The sequence below is a fragment of the Halichoerus grypus genome, chromosome 10 (genome assembly GCF_964656455.1).
Source record: "Halichoerus grypus chromosome 10, mHalGry1.hap1.1, whole genome shotgun sequence".
Taxonomy (NCBI): Eukaryota; Metazoa; Chordata; class Mammalia; order Carnivora; family Phocidae; genus Halichoerus; species Halichoerus grypus.
Window position 1 is genome coordinate 120,856,886 of NC_135721.1, and position 26,667 is coordinate 120,883,552.

At 40.3% G+C, this 26,667-nt stretch overlaps 1 protein-coding gene across 5 annotated transcripts in view; it reads right to left on the reverse strand.

The window, feature by feature from the left end:
- Positions 1-26,667, reverse strand: part of CHD6 (chromodomain helicase DNA binding protein 6) — a 192,788-nt gene that overhangs the window by 79,627 nt on the left and 86,494 nt on the right. For 4 of the 5 annotated variants that reach the window (XM_078057209.1, XM_078057210.1, XM_036121363.2 and 1 more), the window contains 11 exons: positions 20,627-20,689; positions 19,716-19,774; positions 18,970-19,087; positions 14,639-14,725; positions 14,311-14,445; positions 10,247-10,368; positions 8,842-9,085; positions 7,449-7,625; positions 6,724-6,867; positions 3,263-3,518; positions 2,265-2,475 (listed from right to left, as the gene is read on the reverse strand). In XM_078057209.1, coding sequence (XP_077913335.1) covers positions 2,265-2,475; positions 3,263-3,518; positions 6,724-6,867; positions 7,449-7,625; positions 8,842-9,085; positions 10,247-10,368; positions 14,311-14,445; positions 14,639-14,725; positions 18,970-19,087; positions 19,716-19,774; positions 20,627-20,689 — 1,616 coding nt within the window. The remainder of the gene's footprint in view (positions 1-2,264; positions 2,476-3,262; positions 3,519-6,723; positions 6,868-7,448; positions 7,626-8,841; positions 9,086-10,246; positions 10,369-14,310; positions 14,446-14,638; positions 14,726-18,969; positions 19,088-19,715; positions 19,775-20,626; positions 20,690-26,667) is intronic. The other variant, XM_078057211.1, reaches the window with a different exon arrangement.

Consider the following 26,667-nt stretch of genomic DNA (forward strand, 5'->3'; position numbering starts at 1 on the left):
CTGGGTTTGGGTTTACAAAAAAAGTGTAAAGAAAATACTTAAGAGTATTTATATGAGTGTGTGGTTGAAAGATAGGGGAAGCCTTTTTAAGCCTATTAGTTTAAGCATTTAACTTTAAATTTAAGCATATATAAGCATTTAAGTTTATTGAAAGCTGTTTTAAGAGTTTTAAGAATGCGCGTTTTGACTATTATAAAACTTGAAACTTCTAAAAATAAGATAAACAAAACCCATACCCATAAACAAAAAGTCAAAAACAACACACTGGGGAAGTATTTATGCTATATTCTTAAGTAAACAAATCATTCTTATAATAAAAAGGCAAAGAGCAACAGAAAATGGAGGAAGAACATGAATAAGCAGTTCATGCACACAAAACTATAAACAGCTAAAATATATGGAAAATACTCTCATTATTACCCAGAAATACAACTTAAAACAAAAGACCATAATTTTGGCTCATTGGATGAGCTAAGATTAAGTGGCAAAAACATTACTGATCAGAGTATGGGCGGGGAAGCACTGCTGAAAGTGAAAGCACTGCATAAAAGTAACATCTTTCTAGAGGGTGTTTTGGAAATAAGTATCAAGTGCTTTTAAAATTGTACATAAAAATTTATCCTAAGGAAATAACTGGAAACATTCACAATGATCCTCAAGAGATAACTACAGAGTTCCTTAAAATCCTGAAAAACTGAGAACAACCTATGAGGCAGAGTACCATCAAAATTATGGTTTAGAAAATAAGTTTAAAAAAAAATCATGATATATTAAATAAAAAGGTCAACTACAAAGTAGAATGTAGAAATATAAACAAATGGACAACAAAACTAAATGTCTGTATGCACAAAATGAAAAAGACAACCCCCTGAGTACGAGTGGGAGCCTGGAGCGAGCGGTGGGGTTATTTATGTCTGTATTTTCAAGAGAAATTTAATATTTAAATAATTTGAAAACAAAATGAGCAATAGATGAGATGGACAAATAGGATAAAAGGGAGCTAAATAGAGACATCTGTACTTGGTAAAAGTCTGTTAATTGCACTGTTACTCATTTTGGGGGGTTCTTTAAAAAACAAAAACTGCGAACTAGTAGTTGTATGTATTTTGAAGAGTCAGATAACGTATTTATAAGAAGCAAGTGTTCTGGCAATGGGTTCCTAATCTAGAGTAAATTTATAAAATATGAAACTGCTTTAACTAGTTTTGATTTACTCATTATACCTTCCTCAAAGAAAAAAATAATATAAGTCAAGAATTCTCTACCTAAAGACCTCCACTATAGGACTCTGAGAAATTTTTTTATTGTCAAATTTGATTTTGGAGAATTATTTATGTAACATTAAATGTCAGCATATCCCATAGTTGAATCTGTCACTTCTTTTAATACTCCTTCTATAAATTATATGTTACAATAGCAAACAGAATTTTCAAGGATCAGAATATTTAAGACAACTGTGATTTGCTATGATTACTTTATGAAACCAAAGCTTTCCTTTAAACTTTTCAATGCTTAAACTAATAGCTTCTATGACCTTGAAAATTTTTTTACCATTGCATAAAGTCTTAAAAATCCATTTATCATCTTTGGATCGTTGATGTAGCCCAGTGACTGGAAACATAAGGTTCGCTGTATAAAGTAACAAATGTAGTGCCCACACAGAATACATAACAACCCATATAACATAACACCACAGACTTTTCACCTGCGTGAGTGATGGAACTTAGGCTCAAGGAATTATAGGAGTATGAACAAGAAAATAGACTGGAATGCCATAGCTCGTTATCATAAAACCTTAGAGGGTTTGCAGAGAAAGGACATAAAGTATCCCCAATTCTTTTTTTGTGAGCTGTCAGCTTATACTCTTTTAGCAACTTGATATAGTGATGCTTTCCAGGATGTATTTCTCCATCATTATTAAGGGAAAAAAAAAAAAGGCAAATGCATTGTTTTCTTAACCTTCTCTAATGCTTTTGAATTCCGTTTCTTACAACTAAAGAGAATATAAACATGTAGCATTTCCTTTTTAAGCAAAGCAAGGGCTCTACATCATGGCCTGTGAAATTAACTTTAGGCAGTTAAAATTGGGCCTACTTGGTCACAGGATTTAACTCTGAATTTCAATCAACCTTTAGGAGGAGATTACTTTCTCCATGTTTGAATGCTTTGTTGTTGTTAAAGCATAATTTTTAGATGAATCAAAAAGGTACCCAAAAAAGAACTGCCTGCAGCATCTGATGCACAGCTCTGAGACAAGTTCTCACCTTCTCTGGATGAGATAATCTTCCAGGATATCGAGACAGCGCACCATCTGGGAGAAGATGAGTACTTTGTGACCACCTGCAATCAGCTTAGGGAGCAGTTTATCAATCAGCACCAGCTTCCCTGCTGCTTGAATCATGGCCTGCAGCTGAAAGTCGGGGGCATCAGGGCTGTGGGTTTTCCGGAAATCTTCCAGAATTTTCTCCTCTGCCCCTGGAAAGGAACGGAACAAAACTATTCCTTGAACAAACTCTGAGGGTAAAAGCTGCTCCCTGCTTTACAGATCCTAAAAAAAATGAAGTGAGCTCCTAGATCCAGACAGCAGTGCAGTGAGGCGACGCTGTGTGTGCACAGCCGGTCTGCGCCCTCAGCAGAGGACTCTGCAGCAGCAGCACGGCCACTGTGCAGAGAACGGAGGGGCTCTGCTTTGCTGGGAGGCCTCACCAAGTAGAGAGAGAGCTCTAGATACCAACCTGACTCATCAAGTAAAGACACCTCCAGAGAAATGTGACAAAAAGACACACCTCTTGACATCATAAAAACTAGCTATTAGCAAATCCAAGCCACATTTTGATTTAAAATTTTATCAGAAAATTTTATTGTAAAAAAGCTTCTGACGCGTTCTCTGGTTAGTACAGTTAACTGTTAACTTACCTGCGGATTGCATCACGATCATTTATTCAGCTAAGTAATACAATTCCCTGTCCCAAAGGGCACGGTATGGGCCAGCCTACAGGTAAATAAAGGGTAGCAGACTGAAGAGTGCTGCCCATCTTCTGATGGCAGAGAGTTGGTAGAGAGCTTAACTCTGTGCACTCACTACTGGATGGCTTACCCAGATCCACCAACCTCTCTGAGCCTCAGTTTCATACATCATAAAAAGGTGAGCATACATACATCCTCCCATTTAATGTAACTCAATACATAGGACTGTTGGTCATCATTAGCTTTTGGCAGAGGCCACGGCAGGCCCGAGTTGCTCCCTGCTTCCCAAACTCACCATTGATCAGGTAGGGATGGTTACAGCACTTTCTCAGCTCCATCATGGTGTTGATGAGATTGGGCATGTTGTGCTGATTTGCCCCCTTGGTCAGGAAGGAAAAGTTCTTCTCCAGGATAGCACGGTAGTACTTTTTCTGGATATTGGTCAGCTCTACTTCAATGATCGTCTCTTGTTTGGGAGCAAGGTTCTTTTCCACATCATCTTTCAGCCGCCGAAGCATCATGGGTTTTAGGATAGATTGCAGTTTCTTCACCTGTCCGGGGAAATGAGACCTGTTCACCTACCCATATCTGATTTTAATGATTGATTACTGGGGTAGTCCAACCTTCACTACACTATCCTGAGCACCTAATCACAGTACTGTGGGAGTAGACTGAATAAAAGATCATGACTAATCCCTGAACATGGGGAGTTTATAATTGGACCTCAAGGAAAAAAGCGATCTGGTTTTAATTCCCAAGTAGTCACTGAGAACCTAGGTGGCAATCTTAAAAGAGATAAAGGGAGAAAGGTATAAAAGACAGTACCTACTCTCTAGGACGGCAAAAACAAATCCCTCTCGCTCTATCATGCACGCATGGTGCAGCAATGACCTGAGGACAACTTCAGCTATGTGAGGAGGGACAAGTGACATATTACAAAGGGGAGACTTAGATGCTGAGAGAACAAAGTAAAAAGCAATTTGGGGGTAGGCGAAATGTGTGAAGGGGGCTCAAAAGGGGTGAAAACTTTCAGTTATAAAATAAGTCCCGGGAATATAATTTAGGACATACTGACTACAGTTAATAATACTGTATATTTGAAAAAAATAATAATACTGTATATTTGACAGCTGCTAAGAGAGGAGATCTTAGAAGTTCTCATCACTAGAAAAAGAAACTATAGCTCTGTGTGTGACAGATGTTAACTAGACTTAGTACGGTGATCGTTTTATAATATGTACTTACATTGAATCATTACCACACACACCTGAAACTAAAGTTCTATGTCAAACATATCTCAGATTTAAAAAAAAAAAAAGAAGTAGAGGCAAGAAGCGGACCCCTCCTACAGCTTCTAAGTAACGCCAGCAAACATGTTTGGAGTAGCAGCATGTAGAGAGTTAATGTTGTAAGATGATGTCTCCCATGCCATCATGCAGGCTGTCACATCAGGGGCACTTTGAACTGACAGTAGTCTTTGCTATGATTTGTCTGTTCTTCTCCTAACAGCCCGGACCTGGACAGCAGATCTCTACTCACCTGACTGCACTGGCAAGGTGACTTGCTCCCTCTCCCAAGAAGACAACGACAGAAAAGGGATTCAAAATCAAGGCATCTGACCTAACCCTGAGCTATAACAGGATACCAATAAGATTAATCCTGCTGGGAACATAAAATAAGGAAGGGTAAGTGCAAAAGATCAAGTTTCAAGTCATAAAGGGCTGTTCAAAAATGTTTCAGGGCGCCTGGGTGGCTCAATCAGTGAAGTGTCTGCCTTCGGCTCAGGTCATGGTCCAGATGTCCTGGGAATGAGCCCCATGTTGAGCTCCTTGCTCAGCAGGGAGTCTGCTTCTCCCTCTCCTACTGCCCCGCCCCCCTGCTCATGCTTTCTAATAGATAAAATCTTAAAAAAAAAAAAATGTTTTAAAAGGGGGTACTTTCTGCATAAATAAGTTGTGTGCAGTGTCAATGCTTCCTGAAAAAAATATAAAGTGACTTACAGACAGTGATTTAGTAGAGTTATCAGAGCAGATTTTAAACAATGATGAATATGCTTCACTTTGGAAGCTGATGCGTTCTGGAACTTTTATTTCCTGTGACTCAAAATATACACATTTGATGCCATTTTTGTGGTTTTCTCCTAACTAACCCCAATCCTAAATCTAACCCATTCATGGGACCTTGATTTTACCAACCATGATACTTAGGAATCTATCTCCCAAGTGGACTAGGAATGACTATATAAGATCCCAAAGATAAAAGACACAACTAGATAATTATTAAAGATATGGACAAATGCCAATCTGCCACATGCTGGGTTCAGCTTTGCCCTTCACTTGGTTCATACCTTGAATCATTTAGTATACTACATGCCAGACACTGTGCTGGTCAATACAACAAACACAACTTTGGAGAAGAGGTGGGCCTTGTCCTCAGGGAGGTCATTGTCTAGGAAGAAGAAAAAATGCATACCACAAAATAAGTGCAACGGGAGAAGAGGACACTTTGCTAATGGTCCAAAAATGAAGAGAGGTTTGGGAGCTGGCTTTTGAAAGATCAATAGATACTGCAAACGTAGAGAAGTGGAATGAAGTTTGATTCTTCACTGCCCTGAAAGTCTGACTTGCCACATAAGTAGAAACAAACAGACTTGAACCACAGAGTATACTCCTGACACGTTAGTGAAATTCCCAAACCTTGTCAGTCCCCCAATTCTCTGCCCCAACCCATTCTCACACCATTGCTAGGTTAATTTAGCAGAACTAATTATGTCATTCCTGCAATCAAAGCCTTGCATTGCTTCCCTAATACCTCCCAAATTCTTCAAGCCATCTTCCAAGACCTTCCCACAATATAACCCTTACCCCTCTGGCCTCATACTCCACAATTCATCAACCCGGTTCCCAGCTCAACCAGATGATTCCCTACACCTGAATAAATTCCATAGCTGATTATGCCAGGTATTTTTTCTCCTGTGCAAAGGAGTCACCATCTTTTCTCTCTCCATGACTAAAAATGTACCCACCTTGCAAAGTCCATTTCCAAATTGTTCTCTCTCCATGAAGGCTTTCCTGATCCCCAAACAGAGGTGACCTTCTCTCTTCTAAAATCCCCAATTCTATTATTTGTTCCTGTTATGGCATTTAAACTTGCCTGGCTTATTTCTGTAATTTCTAGTCAAGATTTCTACCCACCATACATACTTATTACTGTTGGCTGTTCTGAATTAGCTTTTAGTCCAATAAGCTAGACTCAGGACTAGATCTTTGAAAACCGGGAAATCTGGTTGATTTGGACAAAACTAGACTTACCAACTATTCTAGTATATGACTGTCTTCTTTTCCTCACTACCTGTGTAGTTTGTTGTACTCAAGAAGATGAGCCTGGGAATGTGTTGCCGATTACGTAGGAGGAAGGATGAAGGATGAAGAAAGCAGAGGAAGGCATCACACTCCGGAGTTCAGGACGGAACAAAATCACTGACCTCACACGTGAGATCAACGAAGGGAAGAGGCCTGATATGCTAACAACAGGATTATCGTGGATACGGATTCATTTATACCTCCGGAGTAACAGGAACTCCTAATAATCAATTTACCCTCCTCAACATAGACAAACAAGTTAAATAAAGGAGGTAATGCTCATTTTAGCAAGAATGTGAGAACTTGCTAATGCCTGTCCCCACAACGACTTGTTCTGTCCCTGATGGTAAAGGTATTCATCACATTGTCTCCTCAGTCCTTCAGGCCCGTTTACCTGTTCCTCTGTTTTCAGATCTCCAAATTCCTCCAAGAAAGCAGTCTCTGAAGGAAATTGTGATGGCTCCAGAAAATTCAGCAAGCTGAAGAGCTCCTCCACAGAGTTCTGCAAGGGTGTCCCAGTGAGCAGCACTTTGTGTTCCTGCACAATAGTACATGATAAGCAGTGTTGAGCCACCAAAACAGTATGCTTTTGAAGACAGGGCATTCTGTGCTCACTTTGGGGAGACTCGGTTTTGCTTTTATGAAAAGACAGGATGCTGCTGTTTCAGGGCAGGTACGGTCGATTAATAGATCAACGTTCCTTTCACATCACTGATTCCAGCGGCAATTTCACATTAGTGCAAGCAACATCCGTCCATTCATTCATTATTACTACCTCTACGTACTGGGCACTGTGCCAAGGCTGTCATCCCTGGTACCAGATCATTCAGGGTCTTGGAAACAAGCCGAAACACCTTACACTTCCAGGTCACAAATTTCATGGTATTTAAGACTACCCTGGGTCCCCCTGGGAATCTATCTGTGGCAAAGGTCAAACTGTTGACTCAGTTTGTAACAAAAACCCTTTTGATTCCTGCACTGTCACAGATAGAGATGGCAAAAAGAAAACTCAGAATAAACAGACCATGCACAAGTAAGCTACATGCAGAATGGCTACAGAATGCTTCCATAGGGAGTAGATGGAACCGGTGTCAATGTAAAGAGCTTGCTAGCTCTCACCAGGGCCATGAGCTTTAGACCCTCCAGAAGTTTGCAGTTCCTGTTCTTCAATCTGTGGGCTTCGTCAATTATCACACAGCTCCAGTGAATCTTTTTCAGCTCTGGGCAGTCTGCCAGTATCATCTCAAACGTTGTGATGACAACATGGAACTTGAAGACTCCTGAAAGGGGGTTTCCCTGAGGGTGACACAACGGAAGGTGAAGCTTTATGTCATGACTACAGAATACAGCTGATGCGTTCCCAGCAGGAGCAGAGGAGGCAGCACCGTAAGATGGCAGGGCCTAGGTAAGGGAAGCCAATAAGCATGGTACTTCCTCGTTTGGGAAGAGAGAGAATATAAGGATGAACCAGCTATTTAGACAAGAGAGAGACCTCATTACATCGATAAACAGAAGTAAGAGACACGGGCCCTCACAATGGTGAGACATATGAGCAAATACGGAAGACACAGCAAGGAAGCTTTTTATTTATTAATTGCCATGGTAAGGAAAGCAGATGGGTACTGATTCACACGTTCCCAGCCAGGACCGGTCTCAACCACGCAGAGCCTGAACACCCAAGGAGACCTTCTTTGCTCCTTTTCAGATATGGTTAATTTCACCTTCGACCGTTCTAGCACAGGTTCAAAGCCCTGCTCCTGATTCACCCGGGACAAGAGCTACCGGGCAGGACACATCTTTGTCTTTTACCTATCTTAGTATTGCCATTAAAGAGCAGAGCTGCATCATGTTCGAGCACATCTTAAAGTTCTTCCAAGTGTCTGCTTTTGCTGTTAATGAAATGCCTGGGGCAGGAGCACTGGCTTTCCTCTGGTTGGAGTCATTTAATTTTCACCTTGCTTGATTATAAAAGCCAGTGGCCAGGACAAGCTTTACAAGCATACTCAGTAGAGTGATTATAAGTAACAAAAGCCCCCAAACCCCCACAGTCTATTGTGCTTTTAACAATTTAAATCCTGTCTTCCCTTTATCCTTCCCTATCAAATGTGTTAACCTCCTCTCCAAACTCCCTAGGAACCCATCCTCTGTACACTAATTCTTCCACTCACTTTTTTTACTGAGCCATATAACAAGTCAGATAAAGTCTTCTGCATGTCAAAGCAACTTCATAAGCCAACCAAGAAGCCAAGCTTTCAGTATCCTACAAAGGATAGAGCCTCTGGCATATTCCAGAGAGTGGAAAACATGCCCTACAAATCCTATGTTTTATCACAAACTAAACTACCAAGGAGAAGCAAGAAGTCTGCCTCAAGAAACAGAAGACTCTACAAAATCAGTCAACGGTAACCCAAGGTGCAGGGCATTAAAACTCCTGAGGGCAAGTGACAGAAAGGCTGTTCTGAACGATGACATCAGGCCGTCACCAGATCTCTGAGACCTGTGCAAGGCTCACCTGTGCGTCTCTGTACACCATCTCATACTGCTGGATCATCTGCCTGCTGATCTGGCTGCCATGGTACACGATGGCATTCATCTCTGTCCACGTCCGGAACTCCCGCTCCCAGTTCGTGATGGTGGAGAGCGGGGCGATGATGAGGAATGGGCCGTGGATTCCCCGGAGGAATATCTCGGAGAGAAATGTGATGGACTGGATGGTTTTCCCGAGGCCCATCTCATCAGCCAAAATACAGTTTTTTCTGCAGAGAGTAAGAAATACAGATAATTCATCATCGATACGGGAAAGTGGTAGAGGTTGGGTAGAACTCAAAAGACACTTCGGAAGCACACCTTGACCTGTAAGGTCATCAGTGAAGGGCCTTATTGGCATTTTCCAGAGATGCAACTGAGGCACGTTTTTATTCTTATGATTCACACCCTGCCTACTTCCGAAAAGGAATTACGGCAACTTGAGAGAAAATACAGGAAAGAGGTCCATACGCTATAAACTGAAAATACTAAAAATTAAAATAACAGTGAGACACAAGGAGAAAAAAAAATATGCCTCAAACCTAAGCCAATTTCTGTACCTGACAAACTTTATGGAAGTCAAGGCAAAAATAAAAAGGTAAGTTACATGGTTTTCACTGTCCATTATTTGTGTCATCGAGGGTGAACTTTTAACCCACACAATAAATTTCTTATCAGAGTAAAAATGTTGGTCTGTCCTGGTGATCCAGAATCCCAGACTGCACAGAGCAGTCTCGCTCCTCGCTGCACAGGTGGGCACTGGAAAGCTTAGGGGAGCTTTCTGGCCCAAGCTCTGTAAGTGGCACAGACTATGCCAGGACACAGGTCACCAGGGCCCCATCTTGTGTGTTCTCCACTACAGCCTGCTGTCTCTAGAATCCATACTAGGGGTATACTCTAGAATGTTAGAAAAATCTCAAATTTCACCTGTTTCATCTAGATTCTGATGGCAACTGAAGCATGAAGAGTCCAAAACCGAGTGGTACAGCCCCAGCCTAGAATATCCAGGGCTCACAAATAAGTAGCGGAGTTGGGGCTACAATCCAGATGTTTCCTTTTAGAGCCAATTTTTGCTAAAGACTTAGAACGATCTTTTGGATTTTGTTTCATCTAGGTTGGGCCTAACCTTTTGGCTAGAATGGCAAAGAAAAAAGAAGCATAAAGTCAACAATGTCTAAAATCATTCCTTGTGGTTGGAGAATCACCTGACGTGGAGTCTTGGCATGCCTCATATACAAAGATTACTACCCTAAACATACGGCTAGGTTCCACTCTCTCACCACCTTGCTAGCTACTGCTGTTCTAAGCAGGCTTGGGCGACAGTTTAACTCCAGTACAAACACATGGGGGGATAACTGTCCGTGAAGACAACCCTGGTTCCGGTTCCTCACCTGTTATACCAGTTAAAAAGAAGCCAGTTCATCCCCTCTAGCTGGTACTCCCGGAGCTGGTTACTGTTCTTATACTCTCGAGACTTCTCCAGTTTCTGCCAGGAGTCTGAAGCAGGCCTCTCCTGGTGGAGGAAGGCAGACAGAACAAAATACAGAGAATGGTGTTTGAGGAGCGTAACACAAATAGGGATACAGGATAAGAATGGGGAAGGTGGCAAATCTCAAAACACTGTCCTAAAGCTGGCTGGCTTCAAGCTACAGTTACTATGATCTGAGTAAGGTGTGTAAAACACACACACACACACACACACACACACACACACCTCTGATATAAGGCAAGCACCTATATTTTCTAGCTTTCACCAAACTAAACTAAGAACATCTCTATAAAATTTGCAAGTAATTAATGAAGAAGAGAAACAGACCCACCTACAATCTTGGTACTGTTTTACCCAGACTCCTGGATGCCACTCTCACTTACACTTCCATCTCCCTGCAAACCAATAGTAGTCAGGTGTTTTGGCTTCTACAGATAATTTTTGTTATTTCTTTGTGCATGTAGCATCAGCTCAGGAAAGTACAGTGGGTCAAATATTTTGCTGATTAGTTCCTAGAGTCAGTATAAGGCAAAAAGCCTGTAAAATCAAAACTGCAAATTTCTTAAATATCCCATGCAAATTTCTTAAATATCCCATAAACATATTTTCCCATATAAAATACTGATTTCCAAATATAATTGATCTTTTCTCTACTGATAGGAAACGCCATATTTATCACATACTAAATTTCAATATATCCATGGAGCTCTATTTAGATTCTTCATTCTGTTCCACTGGACTGTCTAGCACTGCAATAAAATCCAATTTTTAAATTATTATATCCTTTTATCAGATTAGGGAATTATTTTTCAAAAACGTCTCATCTACTCTACCTTATTCACTATTCTGTATAACTTTAGAATCAATTTGTCAAGTTCTCTTAAAATCCCATTGAGATTTCAATTAATCAGGGGAAGATTTAAATCTTCAGGTGTGGAAACTTCCCATCCAAAAATTCTATTTATTTAGGCTTTATATTATTTGGACACAGACTTGGTTATTTTGCTTATAGCAAATTGAGCCCCTAAATTAACAGTTTACAGTCTTAAAAGTTAAAACATTCCTAGCTATAGCTACAGTTACAAATGAGAATTTTGAGATTGTAACTTTTCTGAACAGTTTTAGTCTTTGGTAATTCTACTTTGGAGTACTACAACATAGTTTATACTTGAAATACGTTATTAACTAAAACTAAACCACTTGCATGTGAAATTAACAACATATCCCCAATTACATCATTGATATTTGGAGGTAAGTAAGTGAAATCTGTCCATGATCTTTCAGAAAAATACACATCACAGCTTACCTACAAAATTCCTACAGCTGCACTTAGGCTAAGCCCTTCAAAATAGGACTCTGTTGGGGCGCCTGGGTGGCTCAGTTGGTTAAGCGACTGCCTTCGGCTCAGCTCATGATCCTGGAGTCCCGGGATCGAGTCCCACATCAGGCTCCCTGCTCAGTGGGGAGTCTGCTTCTCCCTCTGACCCTCCTCCCTCTCATGCTCTCTCTCTCTCATTGTCTCTCTTGCAAAAAAAAAAAAAAAAAAAAAAAAAAAAATCTTAAAAAAAAAAATTTAAAATAGGACTCTGTTGAAAATTATTACTAGTGTATTATTACTAATGTACAGATACAGGTGCTTTTAAAATAAGGGAGAAAATAATTTGTATGTAAGAAAACAATGACTTTAAAGAAAAAGGCTTTAAGCAAAGATATTCCTATATAAACCCTCTTGCTCTGTTCCCTTAAAGAAATCACATTCTTCTTAACCTACAGGAACCAGTCAGCATGGATCCCCTGAAGTCCACATACCCCTTTAATCGGGGATGCTCCCCTACTTTACTAGAGCCTGTGGGGAGACTTTCTGGAATGTTCCTCTAGTGACTTATATGGCTTACCCTCAGCGCTGTTAAGTACCGGAGGATGGAATTTCACTGCAGATTTCTACTTTGCTGCCTTGGTAGCACTCCAAAAGCAGAGGCATCATGCTCCAACCCAGTCAATCCAGCCTTCCCTCCTTCCCCAGTGCTAAAGGGTTTAGTTGAACATCACCTACTGGCCAGAATTTCGGCCATCTGAGCACAAGACCTGAAATCAACTGGAAGTTTCTGGTTGACTCCTAAGTGGTACCCACTGCAGGAAACAACGTACCCCAGGGCTCCACAGCCTTCAACGGCTACTTAGTTAACTTGAAGGAGGAGAAGTGATTCTCGGAGTCTCCATGGCAGCTCCGGCCTATTAAAAGACTGCTCCTGCTTTGCACAATCATTACGGACAATGTCACTTCTTGCTTTCTCTGTATTTGACCTATATGTAACTAATTTTTACCAAAAAGCTTTCAGGTATAGAATGTCCTATTCGTCAACTTCAAAGCCCAGAGTAAGATCCCTTTAAAAAATTATTCAGGTAAACTTTCGTTTGGAGCTGGTCCTTTTCTTAACACATAAAAAGACAGCTTTAGTTATGTTGTGAGCTACCATTCCAATTCAGAATTTTTGAGATAAAATTTCAAAATGTGCATTTTAAATGCGAGAACAAATAAATCAGAAACGAAGAGACAAGTGTGAAATAATACCATGGTTCACTGAGCAATGAAAACAGCAGCATTGCAATAGCAAAGAAGTAAAGGAAAAGGGAAATTGCCTGAAAACACTTGAGAATTCATATTCTTGCCAAATGCATGTAGTCAGTCTGAGGAATTAAGTGGTTTCAGGCTGAGTAAGAATCCTGATTACTCGGAGATACTAACTTACAATTAGCTTCAGAATGGAAATGCTCTCTACTCTGCCCACACCGGTTTGTCCCTGCCTTGTGCCACACGTCCATGTGTGTCCACGCACACACATGCCTGCCCTGTTAACCTGTGAGCTCCTGGGGGCTGGGTGTGCACCTTCTTTCTTATTGTATGTCACTCAAGAGTCAGCCAACAGCAGATGTTTAACAATGACTGATGAATTAACAACAGACAACAGTTGTAGGAGAGGGTTGAAAGAGAAATTTATTAACCAGTCATGCAGACAAAACACTATTAAAAACTATGTAGATTTCTAATCACAGTTCTGCACCTCAAGCTTCCTCCATATACCTCATATGCCAAAAACAACAACAACAACAACAACAAACCCCCTGCTTTTGAGTAGACTCTGACAGAGATCTAAGTTCAATGTCGAGCTCTTGTCTCCTAAGTCCTGACCTTCCCGGGATATAAAAACAACAACAAATAAATAATAAGGAATTGGATAAGAGTTTTTCATATAAATGTGGTGACTTTTTAAAAACAGAAACTTATCTATAGCCATATTCAACAACTCTGATTCTCTTCCCAAGTGAGTCACATCTTAATCAGGCTCTTCTAATTCTACATCCTTTTAATTATTGTCCCTCTATATACAACTACTTGTCAAGTACCCTGGGACATTTATGTAGCTCAGGGGGAATAATCCAGAATCAGAAAAACAAACTGATTAAATAAATATATTTTGAAAACCTATGTTCTCTCTGTGAAGTCCAGGGATCTATAGATAGAAGATAGTTCTTCCCCTTAAGAATATTCCAGTTGAGTAAAGGCAGAAGATAAAAACAAAGAAAAAAGATCACTGATGGAGCAAGAGGTAGTAGAAACAAGAAAGATACTAACCATTTACTGAGCTTCTTTCCCATGCCAGGCACTTCGTACACGTTCTATCTTACTGACTCCTGTATACAGCACCACATACGAAGAAATATAAGCTCCTATTCAAGGTTCTTAAATGTCACACACATCAAAATAGAGCCTAGACCTAATGTTGACCAGAATGCTAGCGAAGTCTGATTTGGGGAGAAAAACATACTGAACTACAAGTTCAGTGGAGAGCGGCCAAAGGTAAGTCACCAACAAAGACCCTTCTGAGCACGGCCCCACAGACATCCAGGATTGCCACGGTCATAAAGTGAACATGATACACCAAGTGCCCAACAGGGATACATTACCACATGCTTAATTTCAGGGAGAATCTGAAGAGACTCAAATTCTTTAACTTTTGCAGGATCTACGTCTTCCTCTAGCTCCCACGTGCTTTCTTCATAAGGCAGCGAGCACCACTTCACCAGGTAATGCGTCACTTCCTGGTGGGAAACAGGAGAGGAGTTTATGTTCTACTAGATTAAAGGAGTCAATCATACTCCGGCCAACCTCTGAAAAACCCACCCTATCACACATAAGTGCCATTAAAACAAAGACCACATGTTAACAAAACAAGCAAAATATGTAGTAAGAAGGGAAGGCTCTTTAGGGGAATCAAAATGACAAAACACCCACCTCTCCTGTTTCTGCATCTTTGGTGTGGGCCACCTCCAGGACTCGATCAACTTCTACATAGTCCGGGTTGAACAAGTCTTCATCAGGCTAGTGCAATCAAAGGAGAAGAGTTAAAAAGTGTCCCCCTCCCCTCAAAACCAACATATAGGGGTTCATCTGTAAGTGATCCCCTACTCTGGGCTTATCAGGAAACACAGAATGGAAGGGGTAGCTTGAGAATAAAAGTCACAGCACAGACATTTCTTCACTGTTCCCAAATCCTGCTCTCCATGACTGAATTTATAGGTTACACCACGGCCAGAGTAAGACTCTCCTAATGGTCATTATAGTACTGCACAAAACTCAGCACAAGGATTCCCTTTTTCTTGCTTTTTGTTCCAAAGATAACCCTTGGAAACTCAGAATTAGTTTCTTTTTCTTCTATATACCAACAATAGTAGCAAACATTGGAAGGAGGCATGAGGGGAGCTTCTGGGGGACTGATAATGTTCTATGTCGTGATCTAAGTGGTGGCTACACAGGTGTGTTTATTTTGTAAAAATTCACTGAGCTGCACCCTTAGGATTTGTTTACCTTCATGTACACTATGCTTCCCAAAAGTGTACTTACAAAATAATAAGCATCACTTGGAAATATTTGACCTGTGTCTGGAGTAATGCTAAGTGCTTAAATCTCAAAATTACTTTATGGACTAGATACAGTAATTACTTTACAGATGAGGAAACTGACTCAGAGAGGTTAAATAAGTAATGTGACCAAAGCCACAGAGAGTTGTGTGAACTGGAACGTTACCCAGGCCTTTCTTACCCAGAAGCCCTCCTCCCAGACGGCTAGAATGTACTTATTGCCCCTTTGGTTGGAAGGCACTTTAGGGACTATCCAGTTTCATCTTCAACACAGGAATGCTTTTTGTAACACCCCTGGCAACGCTCCCTCAGATTCCATTATTCCCTGTTTGGGAATTTACTGCCCTCTAAGACCTGATCCACTGTCAAGACAGCTTTACCTCTATCTGCTCAGTGGTAGCATCATGATCTTTACCTTTATTATATTAAATTATAGCTTAGTTTCCTTCCTGTAACTGGGGCTCACTGGTATGACTGCTTCCTTCAGAGTAGCAGTAACTAAGTTCATTCTCCTTCTATGCTGGCTCTTCAACAAATTTCAACCGATCTGGGTGAAACTATTCAAGGTGTTCGACTGTTCTTGGGGCCCCAAGTTTCCAGATCCTTTCGTGATGCAGAGAACTAGCACTTATGAATAGTGGCCATGGGCCACCGTGCTAAACACTTCTGTAAACCCTGTGTCATTTAATCCTCACAGGTGTTCTGTGAGGCTGATACTATTAGGAGTTCCGCTTTAGACAGAGGAGGATACTGTGTGTGTGTGTGGCAGGGTGGGGAGGGGGGGAGGGGTGGTGGGGTGGGGGCAGGGGGGCAGGAGCAGAACCTGCAGCCTGGCAGCCTGCAACCTGCAAGCCTAGGCTCCTAGCACCATGCAGGCCAGTTTCCATGTTTGCTGACAAGCACTCAGTTGTGCTTCCTTTACCTAAGTTAGAGTCCTCCTGCAGCTGCACTCAGGTCCAAGTCCCCCCGAAGCTGATACTCAAATGAACAGAACAAAGATTACTGTTACTTCTTCAGCAGCTGCACACCCTCCTCCTGACCAATAGGAAACTTGTCATTTAACGGGCACTATCTTTTCTCCCTAGAACTGCTAGTCAGTCATTTTTCCCCACTCTGAAGATTTAAAAACTACAAATGTGTGACATTACATACATTTAATTGCCATTCTATTTCATTCATCCTAGCCTGACCAGTAAACCTGAACTTTGACTTTGTCATCTATTCTCCCAGCATCAGGTGTGGTTTCCAGGAGTCCAAGTGTAGTCAGAAGGCCTCTACCCCTGCAGAGGGAGGGAAGCCTCTGCCTCTCAAGCCTGTGTCTTTTCCACAGGTGCCCCTGGCTACCTCATCAAGCAGCCGGAAATAATGGATATGAAGAAGCTCTATCCAAAACTAAGTTATTATCGATCTCATAAGAATATTATTTATCTAAGTCATTAATAAAAATGTTGAACAGGTCAAGACTGAAGACAGTACTATAGGAACTACTCCCCACTCTTCCTCCTCCTCAATCTCAGGATGTCCTCCAATCTTTTCAAAAGCCTTTCCTTCCCACAAGTTATACGCTCCTGGTACATTTTTTCTACACACTGTAACATAGCTTCAGCTCTCTATTCCCAGCCCAGTAAAAATCACTCCCTTGGGAATAAAGCAGAAAACAGACACATGGGGCTTTGTACGCTATATGAAGGGCTGTGGACTTTATTTCAAGAAAATGTGAGTCGCTGAAGGGTCTAGAGCAGGCGAAGAGCATAAGGCAAACCCCATCCCTCACCAGGGGGCAGCTAAATAATTACTGAGCACTGACCCTGTTCCTGGTATCAGGGACAGAAATACAAGAAGACATGTCCCTGTCTGTCTCATAGGGCTTAAAATGGAAGAAAGAGACATGTAAACAAGTTCCTACACTGCAAATACTTGCTAAAATAGAGGTGCAAATAAAATGTTCCAAGAACAGAGGGAGAGTATCCAGTGTGGCCTCAAGACGGTCTTCCAATTCTACTTGTCTTCTCTTTCCCAGTTCTCTATGACAATAACAATGCCACGAGAAACAGTTTTCACATTCTTTAAAACAATCCTGGAGAGGGCTGGGGCTGAACGCTAAGACTAAAGATGAAGGACCCCATCCTGGGATGAGAAGAATGCTCACTGACATTATCCTAAAGTAATTTTTTGTCACTTGAGGAAAAGGCACACAACATGAAGAATGAGTTGGTTAAGTACTGCAGCAATGTACTATAGCTTGATGGCACCTGAGTGCACTCTCGACGACTAGTGCTTGCAACTACGTTTTAAGAATAGTTTTTATGACTTCCTTTCTTTAAAGTTATCTGTACAAAATTTTAAAACTACAGGCCATACAGAAAAAGAAAAAGTAGAAGTCACCATGATCCCATCAACCAGAAAAAATGACATCAGCGTCTTCATGTATATTCAAGACATTTTCTGCGCATTATTATAGTGCCTCTTTTCTCCTGCACTCCCCAAAATGGAACTGCCCCCGACACTGTAAGAGGCCGACATACAGCACTGTAGCTTCTTTCTACGTCATTAACAACTGTTCTCCAACATCACTTTTACTAGAGCACAGTGTTCTGTTCTATGGGATGTACACATCATTTAACAAATGTCTATCATCTAACAGTGTGTTTGTTTGCAATTTTCCACCAATATTAACGACTGAATATCATAGCTAATTCTGTACAAAGACTCAACAGTTTCCTTAAAATACATGGCAGAATTAGAACTGCCGGACAAAGGATGTGAACATTTTGAGACATTTCACGTCTGCTGCCATCTGTTCTTGACAGGTCGTACTAGGTTATGTTCCCACCTGCTAGATACAGGACTGTCTCTGCCCTACACTCTCACCAGCAATGAGTAATAATTATTTTTAAAACCTTCAAATATTTGGTAAATAAAAACCAGAAAATTCCTATTTTAGTTTGCATTTTTAAACTCCTAGTGAAAGTGACTGCATTTTTATATGATTAATAAGCATTCCTTATCATTAAAATTATTTGTCATGTGCGTGTATGTGTATATGAATATAAACAGGAAGGTTCCTATACTGGATAAAAAGAATGTATGCCACATATATATGTATGTGTATAAGTTATATATTTTTTATGAAATACGTATACGTATGTAATGCACATATTTCCTAATTATTTACTTTTAAGATTTGTTTAGCAGTATTTTCTAATATATAGACACTATAGATTTGTTTAATGTCCAAATCCATCAATTTTTCCTCTCGCCGTAGGTACCATACTTAGAAATACCCAAGCTTATATAAATTTCCTTATTTACTCACTAATATTTTACCCTCTAATATATTTAATAATAGTTTTTATTTTTTACATTCGAAGTTTATGTCTTCTTGGATTTCTATTTTTTTGGGGGGGGAGGAGGGAATGAAAGAGTTTTGTGCACATTTCTCTTGCCCTAGCTATTTATAGATATTCTGACCAAGATGCACATTCTTATGAGTTGTCAGTTTGTAAGGCTCAATCCTTTTAACTTGGTGGATTATTTTTTCTCTTTGGCTTAAATCTGGACTGGTTTTGCTGCAAATCAGTGCACATTTAGCAATGTGACTTGAGCAATGGATCTGCACAGGACTTTGATTTTAAGAAACTTAAACTCAGCATTTAATACTGTAAGAAAAGCAGCGGTCAAGTTAGTTGGTAAATATTGCTTCACCTCAGTAAAAATGTGCTTCATCTGGGCTTGTTTATTCCTAAATCGCTTGATCTTCTGTGCGATGCGAGGATCCTTTTCCAGCTCTTCCATTGTGGCCCATTTACAATGTAAGTAGGAACTATCCAAAGACACACAAATTGTGAGACAAGTGCAAACTACCAAATCATTGAGCTTTAAGTGTTTCAGTAAACAGGGTGACCATCTAACCCAGAGGTAGCGGTCTGTAGTGAAACTGCTAGAGACTGGGCTGAGGAGGGCCTTGTGCTATGGGCACAAACAGACAACGAAACAGTGCTGCGATTCCAAATGACCGGTCCCCCTGCAGCTTCTACAGGACCTGCCTGAGAGCAGAGGGGAGGGCAGGCGTAGGCGGGTTATCATTCATACACATCAGGGCAAGTGGGCACATAGCACAGGAAGAAAGAAAACTTCAAGAGCTATAGGACTGTGCTTCTCCACCCTGGGTGCAAATGAGAATGGCACAGGGAGTTTTTAATAAAGCACCAATCCTTGGGATCGACTCCCAGGGTCTGAGTCAGCTGGTCCTGAGTGGAGCAAGGGCTTCCCTGGTGACTGTCTGTGCAGCCAAAAGTGAGCACCACTGTCTGAGGTGAACTTGAGTCAACTGAGATCTGTGGGTCAGGCTTCAGGGGCCATTCTCGGAAAATACAGAAGATGATGTGATGAGGGAAAGTGAATTTTATTCATATAAATCCAAACACAAATAATACAAGAAAAAGACGTACAAATTTCTATACTTAACGTAGAATAGCTCCAAGTCGAATGGGGGCTCTCCTGGGTGAACCTGTAACCAATAGCAAGCAGTTAACAGGCCAGACCCCTCAGATCACCCTTATGCAGCACAAGAAAACAGGTAAATCAACACCCCTGTTGGTTTTAGTACAGATTTCTTGAGGAGGTTTAGTACAGATTTCTTGAGGATGTTCCCAGTTCTTTTCCTGACAGCTACTGAGCAGCCTTCCCAAAGGATGAATCCACAGCTAGCTAGAAGGTAAAAAAGAAAATGATCCTCCTGGTGTCCTTCCAGGGTCCAGGCTAGGACAGCACTCAGCTGAGAAACGCAAACCGGCCCAGGGCTCTGAGAGCTGTCAGGACCAGAGCCTGCCGTGCAAGTGAAAACTGGGTCTCTGGCATGCCCCCAAACCACCACCCTGAAATGTCAGTGCTGTTCACTCTCGAAGTAAGGAAGTTTGCTCTCATAAATACTTGAAGGTAAAACTGTGTTCTCACCAGCACACATACCCTCACCCCAGGCATGCTCTCTAGAGAATCCCTACAATGGCCCTGACATGTCTAAAGAAAACCCCCCAGAGGTTTTCAATAGGACTCTTTCCATGTCTTCTTTTTGGCCCCCTGAGGACTTTCCATGGGCTACAGCAACTAAAGGACAAATACCTTTTGCTGGGATCACTATGGAGAAAAAAAATTATCTGGGGTTCTACTCTCAAGTATTTAAGAATTTTATGATCTAAAATCTTCCATGGGGGTAAAAATAAGTACTGACTAGCCAGACAATGTTGTTGCCTAGCTCTCACTCTGGCCAGTCACAACCATTCCAGGTTCTCTAGCCAAGTATCTCTTCACAGAGAGTATAACCTGTGCTAGTGATAGAAAAGCTGGTACATGAGCCACCGACCTCCTGGACGGTCTTAGACGCCAGGATCTTCTCAATGATGTTTGCGTCATCTTCTGGAGGCTCCTGGAGACAGAAAAGTTAAAAAGACAGAAAATTACTGGCACCACAGAATCTAAGAAATAATTCTATAAGAATCACCTGTGAGCGCTGAGGCCTCCCTCCTATCAGTCCACAGAGTGATCAAAAGATTGCACACATTCTGGGCACAACCCTAACACCTTCCCCTTCCACAAGAGCAGAGAAGTTACTCTGCTTTTCAGACTCTTAATTTCAGATCTGTCTTTAGTATCACTAAAATTGGTCCTAGGACTTCCCTTTTCTGCCAAACCTGCCTACATGCTGTAGCATAAAATTTGCAGAAAGGTGTAACATTCAGGAGTCTGCGGGCCTTGGAATCAGAGAGTCCTAATTCTAACACCTACCTGCTACTGACTTTGGATAAGTCAATTAACACCTCTTAGTTCCCGTATCTATTAAAATAGGAGTTAAAAATACTTACCTCACTGGGTTACTGGGAGGATAAAATGGTATGTGAAAATATTTTTGGAACAGTAAGCACTATGCAAATGCAAGGTATAATTATTCTCTACTAAGTGATACCATCTTTCCCCTCTGTGGCTGGAAATGGTTGTTTCACTGATCATCCTTTGACTATAAATCCTAACTGAAAACAAATTCATTTCTTCCTTTCTATCCCAGATACACATCAACATTTCTAGGCTCCTGAGCTCCATGAAATCTCTTTCTACAGAGTATTTGATTAAACAATGACAAACTTAAAAAGGGTACGTTGAGTCAGAACATTCTTGTGTTTGACATTCTTTCTAGGATTTTATTTGAGACATTCTATTTCAGAGGTATCCTATGCACTACATGACCTTGTCAGATCTAGTAGAACAGTATACAAGAAGAACACTCATCACGATAGCCCTAACCCCCAAAATAACTTGGGTTCCTGATCAGAACTTTCCAAAAGGATGACTTATGTTACATCTCACTGTCTTCGTCCTACCCATTCTAGGGCTCAGCTGTCCCAGAGCCGTATCATTACAGAAAACATATTTTCTAAGATCCTAAATCAACTTTCCCCTAGAAAAGTAATAGAGGAAAGAAAAAAAAAAAAAGGTTAGGAGGGCAGATGGCAGAAAAGAAGTATAGAGATCAGCAGGCATTGACAGATGCTCCCAAAGGTTACAAATATTTATTCATTCCCCTAGACACATGGCATTGTGCTAGGTGCCATGCCAAAGTTAATCCAAAGTGACAAGAGTCTCTTCCCACTGCTCAACAAGAAAACAAATGAACTGTGCCTACCATATAGTAGGAAGAAGGGATGGGAAGACAGACTAAGCTTTTGTTTTTCTGCTCAAGTTTTGTTCTGCCTGTTTTTTTTTTTTTTAAGAGAGAGAGCGCATACACCTGTGCATGAGTAGGGGTGGGGGGATAGGAAGGAGGTGGGAGTGGGTGTGGGGGGAGGGGCAGAGAGAGAGGGAGAGAGAATCGGAAGCAGGCTTCAGCTCAGCGCAGAGCCCAACATGGGGCTCAATATCATGACCATGAGATCATGACCTGAGCCAAAATCAAGAGTTGGACGCTTAACCAACTGAGCCACCCAGGCGCCCCATTCTGCTTGATTCTTAAGCACAAGTAAGGAAAGGGGAAGAAGGCAGTTGACTGTTGCCTGTCTTCCCCCATTACAGTATAAACCTTCTGAGGGCAGGGATTCCTATTTGTTTTATCCACTGCTATAGCTAATACCTTGAAGAGGCCCAGCAGCAGTGGGTGACAAGAAATGCTTGTCACTCTGAATGCTAAATACAAGCAACAGGGAAAGAGAGGAGACACATGAGGGAATAAAGCATCAAACTCACTAGCGTCACAGACTGGAAATGGTTATTATTCTTAATCTACATCACTTAATCAAAAATTCTCCCCCTTCTCCAGACACTCGGATCTATCTAATACTGTCAGGATGGCTAACAGCAAAAGGCCAGAACTGGGTGTACTTTCTTAAGCCGGAAGATCACTACCCCAACCTTGCAGCCAACAGAGCTCTGACCGTGGCAAGTGGGCCGTGAGCAAAGAACAGGTGTTAGGTTAAGAGAAAGTAGATTAATGAACCAACTTCCTTCCTAACTTCCTATTTCATTTCCTCCCTAAATTTCTTTCATATTATTTATTGAGTGTCTTTTATGTTTCTTCATTCGTCTTACAGAAATAGATGAGCTGTAGTCTTCATCAGCAAGGAACTACCAGATATGCTAACACAACACTTTAAAAGTTATTAAGCTAAGGCATACTTACAGTATGTAGAGATCTCAAGTGTACAATCGATGAATTTTTACATATACACATATACACTTGTATAAATACCACCCAGATCAAGTTACATAACATTTCTGACATTCTGGAAGACTCGTGCCCCCATTGGAAGTAACCACTATTCAGACTTCTACTACCATTGATTGGTTTTGCCTATTACTAAACTTCATGTAAATGGAATTATACAGTATGTGGTTCATTCTTCTGTATTTCTGCATAGTATTTTGTTGCATAAATATACTACCATTTATTTATCCATTCTACTGTTGAGGAATATTTGGTTTGCTTCCAACGTTCATATAAATTGTATGTCTTCTGGGGGACAAATGTACTCATTTATCTTGGATATATACATAAAAGTGGAATTACTAGGTTATGAGGTAGGTTGTACATTTAGTTTTAATGAATATTGTCAAAATTTTTTCCAAAGTGATTGTAACAATTTTTATACCCATCAGCAATGTATGGGAGGAGTTCCAGCTGACTTGATATTGTCTTTAAAATTTTAGCCATTCTCATGGACATGTAGTATTATCTCTCTAATTCACATCTCCCTGATAACTAAGGATGCTGAGCATCTTTTCATATGCTTTTGGCAATGAAGGCAACCTCTCTGTGAAGGTCCTGCTCAAGTCATTTGCCTATTTTAAGAAGTGTCCTTTTTTTTTTAATTTTAATTTTTTTTTAATTTAAAATTTAATTTTTTTTTAATTTGTAGAGTTCTTTACACACTTCTGAATAAAACTCCTGCCAGTTACATAGATTACAAGTATTATTTATCAATCTATGATCTGCCTTTTGATTCTGTAAATGTGTCTTTTGATGAACAGAAGTTCTACATAATCTACCTTACCAATCTTTTCTCTTACGTATTCTTGTGTCCTGTTTAAAGAATCTTTTGCTGCTACCAAGGTCATTCATTAAGCCACATAAAGTAATTTAAAATTTTCTTGTAGCCACATTAAGAAAGTAAAAACAAACAGATGAAATTAATTTTAATAAATATATTTTACTTAAGCCAATATATCTAAAAACTTATCATTTCACTATGAAATCAATGTAAAATTATTAATGAAATACTTTATATTCTTTTTACATACTAAGTCTTTAAAATCCAATGTGTACTTCACACTTAAAACACATCTGAATTCAGACTAGCCGTATTTCAAGTGCTTCATAGCCACATGTGGCTAGTAGGAGCCCTACTGAGCAGTGTTCCTATTTTGTTCCATTGGTCTACTTGTTCTTCTGGCAACACTACCATGTCTTCATTACTGTAGCTTGATTATAAGTCTACATTATAACTTAGTTTTTTTTAAAGACTGCCTTGGCTATTCTAGGTCTTTTGTGTTTCTATTATTAACTTGTATCAAAAAACACCCTGCTTAGACTTTGATTGGGACTGAATTACCAACATCTTAACAATACTGAATACCTGAACGTTATGTATCGCTCCATTTATTTAGGTCTCCTTTCATTTCTTTCAGCAATGTTTTTCATATAGAGAGGGCCTGTGTATCTTTTGAGAGTTATTCTAGAGTATCTAATATGTTTGATGATGTTACAAATGATATTTTACAGTTTTCCTTTCCTGATTTCATGTTGCTAGTTTATAGAAATAAAAGATGGTTTTGTATATTGCCTTTGTATCCAAAAATTTAGATAAATCCACATTTCTTAAGGCTAATGGTTTGCCAAATCTGTTGAATTTTCTATATACAGTCATGTCATCTACAAATAATGAATCTTACTTCTTCCTTTCCAATCTTTAAACTTTTTATTTCTTCATTTTCCTTACTGCAGTAGCCAGGACCTGCAGTGCATTTCTGAATATAATGATAATAGTGGAATTTTTTTCTTATTCCCAAATTCAGGAGGAAAGTATTCAATATCATACCATTTAATACAATATTAGTGCTCAGTTTTTATTTAGTGGTTTTTCAGTCTTTGGTTTTCTACAGTTTCAGATATGCCTGAGTATGGTTTTCACTTTTGTATTTTTCCTGCATGGCAGTTATACCTGATGTTGAATCTATTGGTTGATACCTCCCATCAGTTTGGGGGGGGGGGGTCTTGGCCATTAATTTTATCTTCAAATACTCCTCTGCCCCCATCTCTCCTCCATGCCTAGGATCTAATCAGATATACATTACACCTTTTCACTGCACCCCAATTGTTTCTTATGCCTTGTTCTGTTCTTTGCATTCTCTTTTCTCTCTACGTCTCAGATTAGACATTTTCTATTGACTGTCTTCAAAGTCACCAATCTTATCTTCTGCTGTACCTAATCTGCTTTTAAAGTCATTCACTGTGTTCTAAGTTTTTAAATTGGAATTTTCAATTCCAGACTGTTGATGTGATTCTCTTTACAGATACATTTCTCTGGAATTCGTCACTTTAAAACTTTGTTGCCCAACTTCTTTTATTTTCTTTCACATAGCAATCACAGTTATTCTAAAGTTCTTTTCTGCTAACTCCAATATCTGGATCATCTAGGGTCTGCTTGTATTATATATATTCTCTTGCTTTTTAGTCACATCTTTTCCTGCCTTTTCAAATGTCCAGTAATTTTTTACTTATGGTAGATCTTATGAATAAAGGAACCATAGCAGCTCCAAACAATATTTTCCACAACTGTTTCCTATTTTCTCTTAGACAAACTATGAGAGGGGGTGGTCCCTTAAGTCCAATCAGAGACTGAATTGGGTCAGGGCTGTGTTACTGTTAAAATTCAGTCCATCTCTTGTTTTACCCTGTTTCCTGAGCATCAATCTGCTCGAGTCTGGCAGATCTTTTTACTCCTGAGCCCTGGAGTCTTCAATCCCAAGCAGGTTAAAATCTCTCTTAAGGGAGAGTCCGTTTTTCTATAGTAGGCCCATCCCTTTAGTGAGATTTTCCCTCTAAGTACAGTCTCATGGTACACAGATTGAAATCTGCCTTCTGGACGAGCCACTAACTTCTTGGGCTACCCCAGAATTAAACAAGTCTCCTGGGGAAAGCCCGTTGCTTCGGGGATTCCTCTAGTTTCCAATCATCTCACCAGCCCTGTATACTCCATCACCAACAGGGTCAGATGGTTTCTCTTCTACCCAGAATAGTCTGTTTGCACCAAACCTGATCCTCAACCCATGCCCAGAATTGAGGAATGCTTCCAGAGAAGAAACAGTCTATAATTGTCGGCTCATCTAGGAATAGTTCTCTGCTGTCTGGAATTTTAGTTCATCTAATTCTTGTTGCTTCCACAGATATCAGATGTCTTTAAAAATATATTCTTTGCAATTTATGGTTTTTCTTTTCCTTGTAGTGAGTGTTACCCTGCTATGACCTACTGTATCTTCCCTGGAAGTAGGAATCCTCCCATATCAACTCTAATTTCTGGAGCTCCCTAGAGCCTACTTTTTACTCTTTTCTATCTATACTCATTTTCCTGCTGATCTTGTCCAGTCAAGTGGTTTTAAATATGGGCTACATCGTGACAACAGCCAAGTTTACGTATCCAGCTCAGAACCTCCCCTCAATTCACACACTCATGTATCTACTCGTTACTTGCCATCTCCACTTGATTACCTCCAAAGTATTTCACACTTAAGATGTCTACAAGGAAAGTCCTGCTAGCCTAGCCAACCTCCCACCCCTACTTATTCCACCTGCAGTTTTCTCCCATCTGAGTGACAGGGAACGCCATCCTTTTTGGTGTTCAAACCAAAAATCTTGGTGTA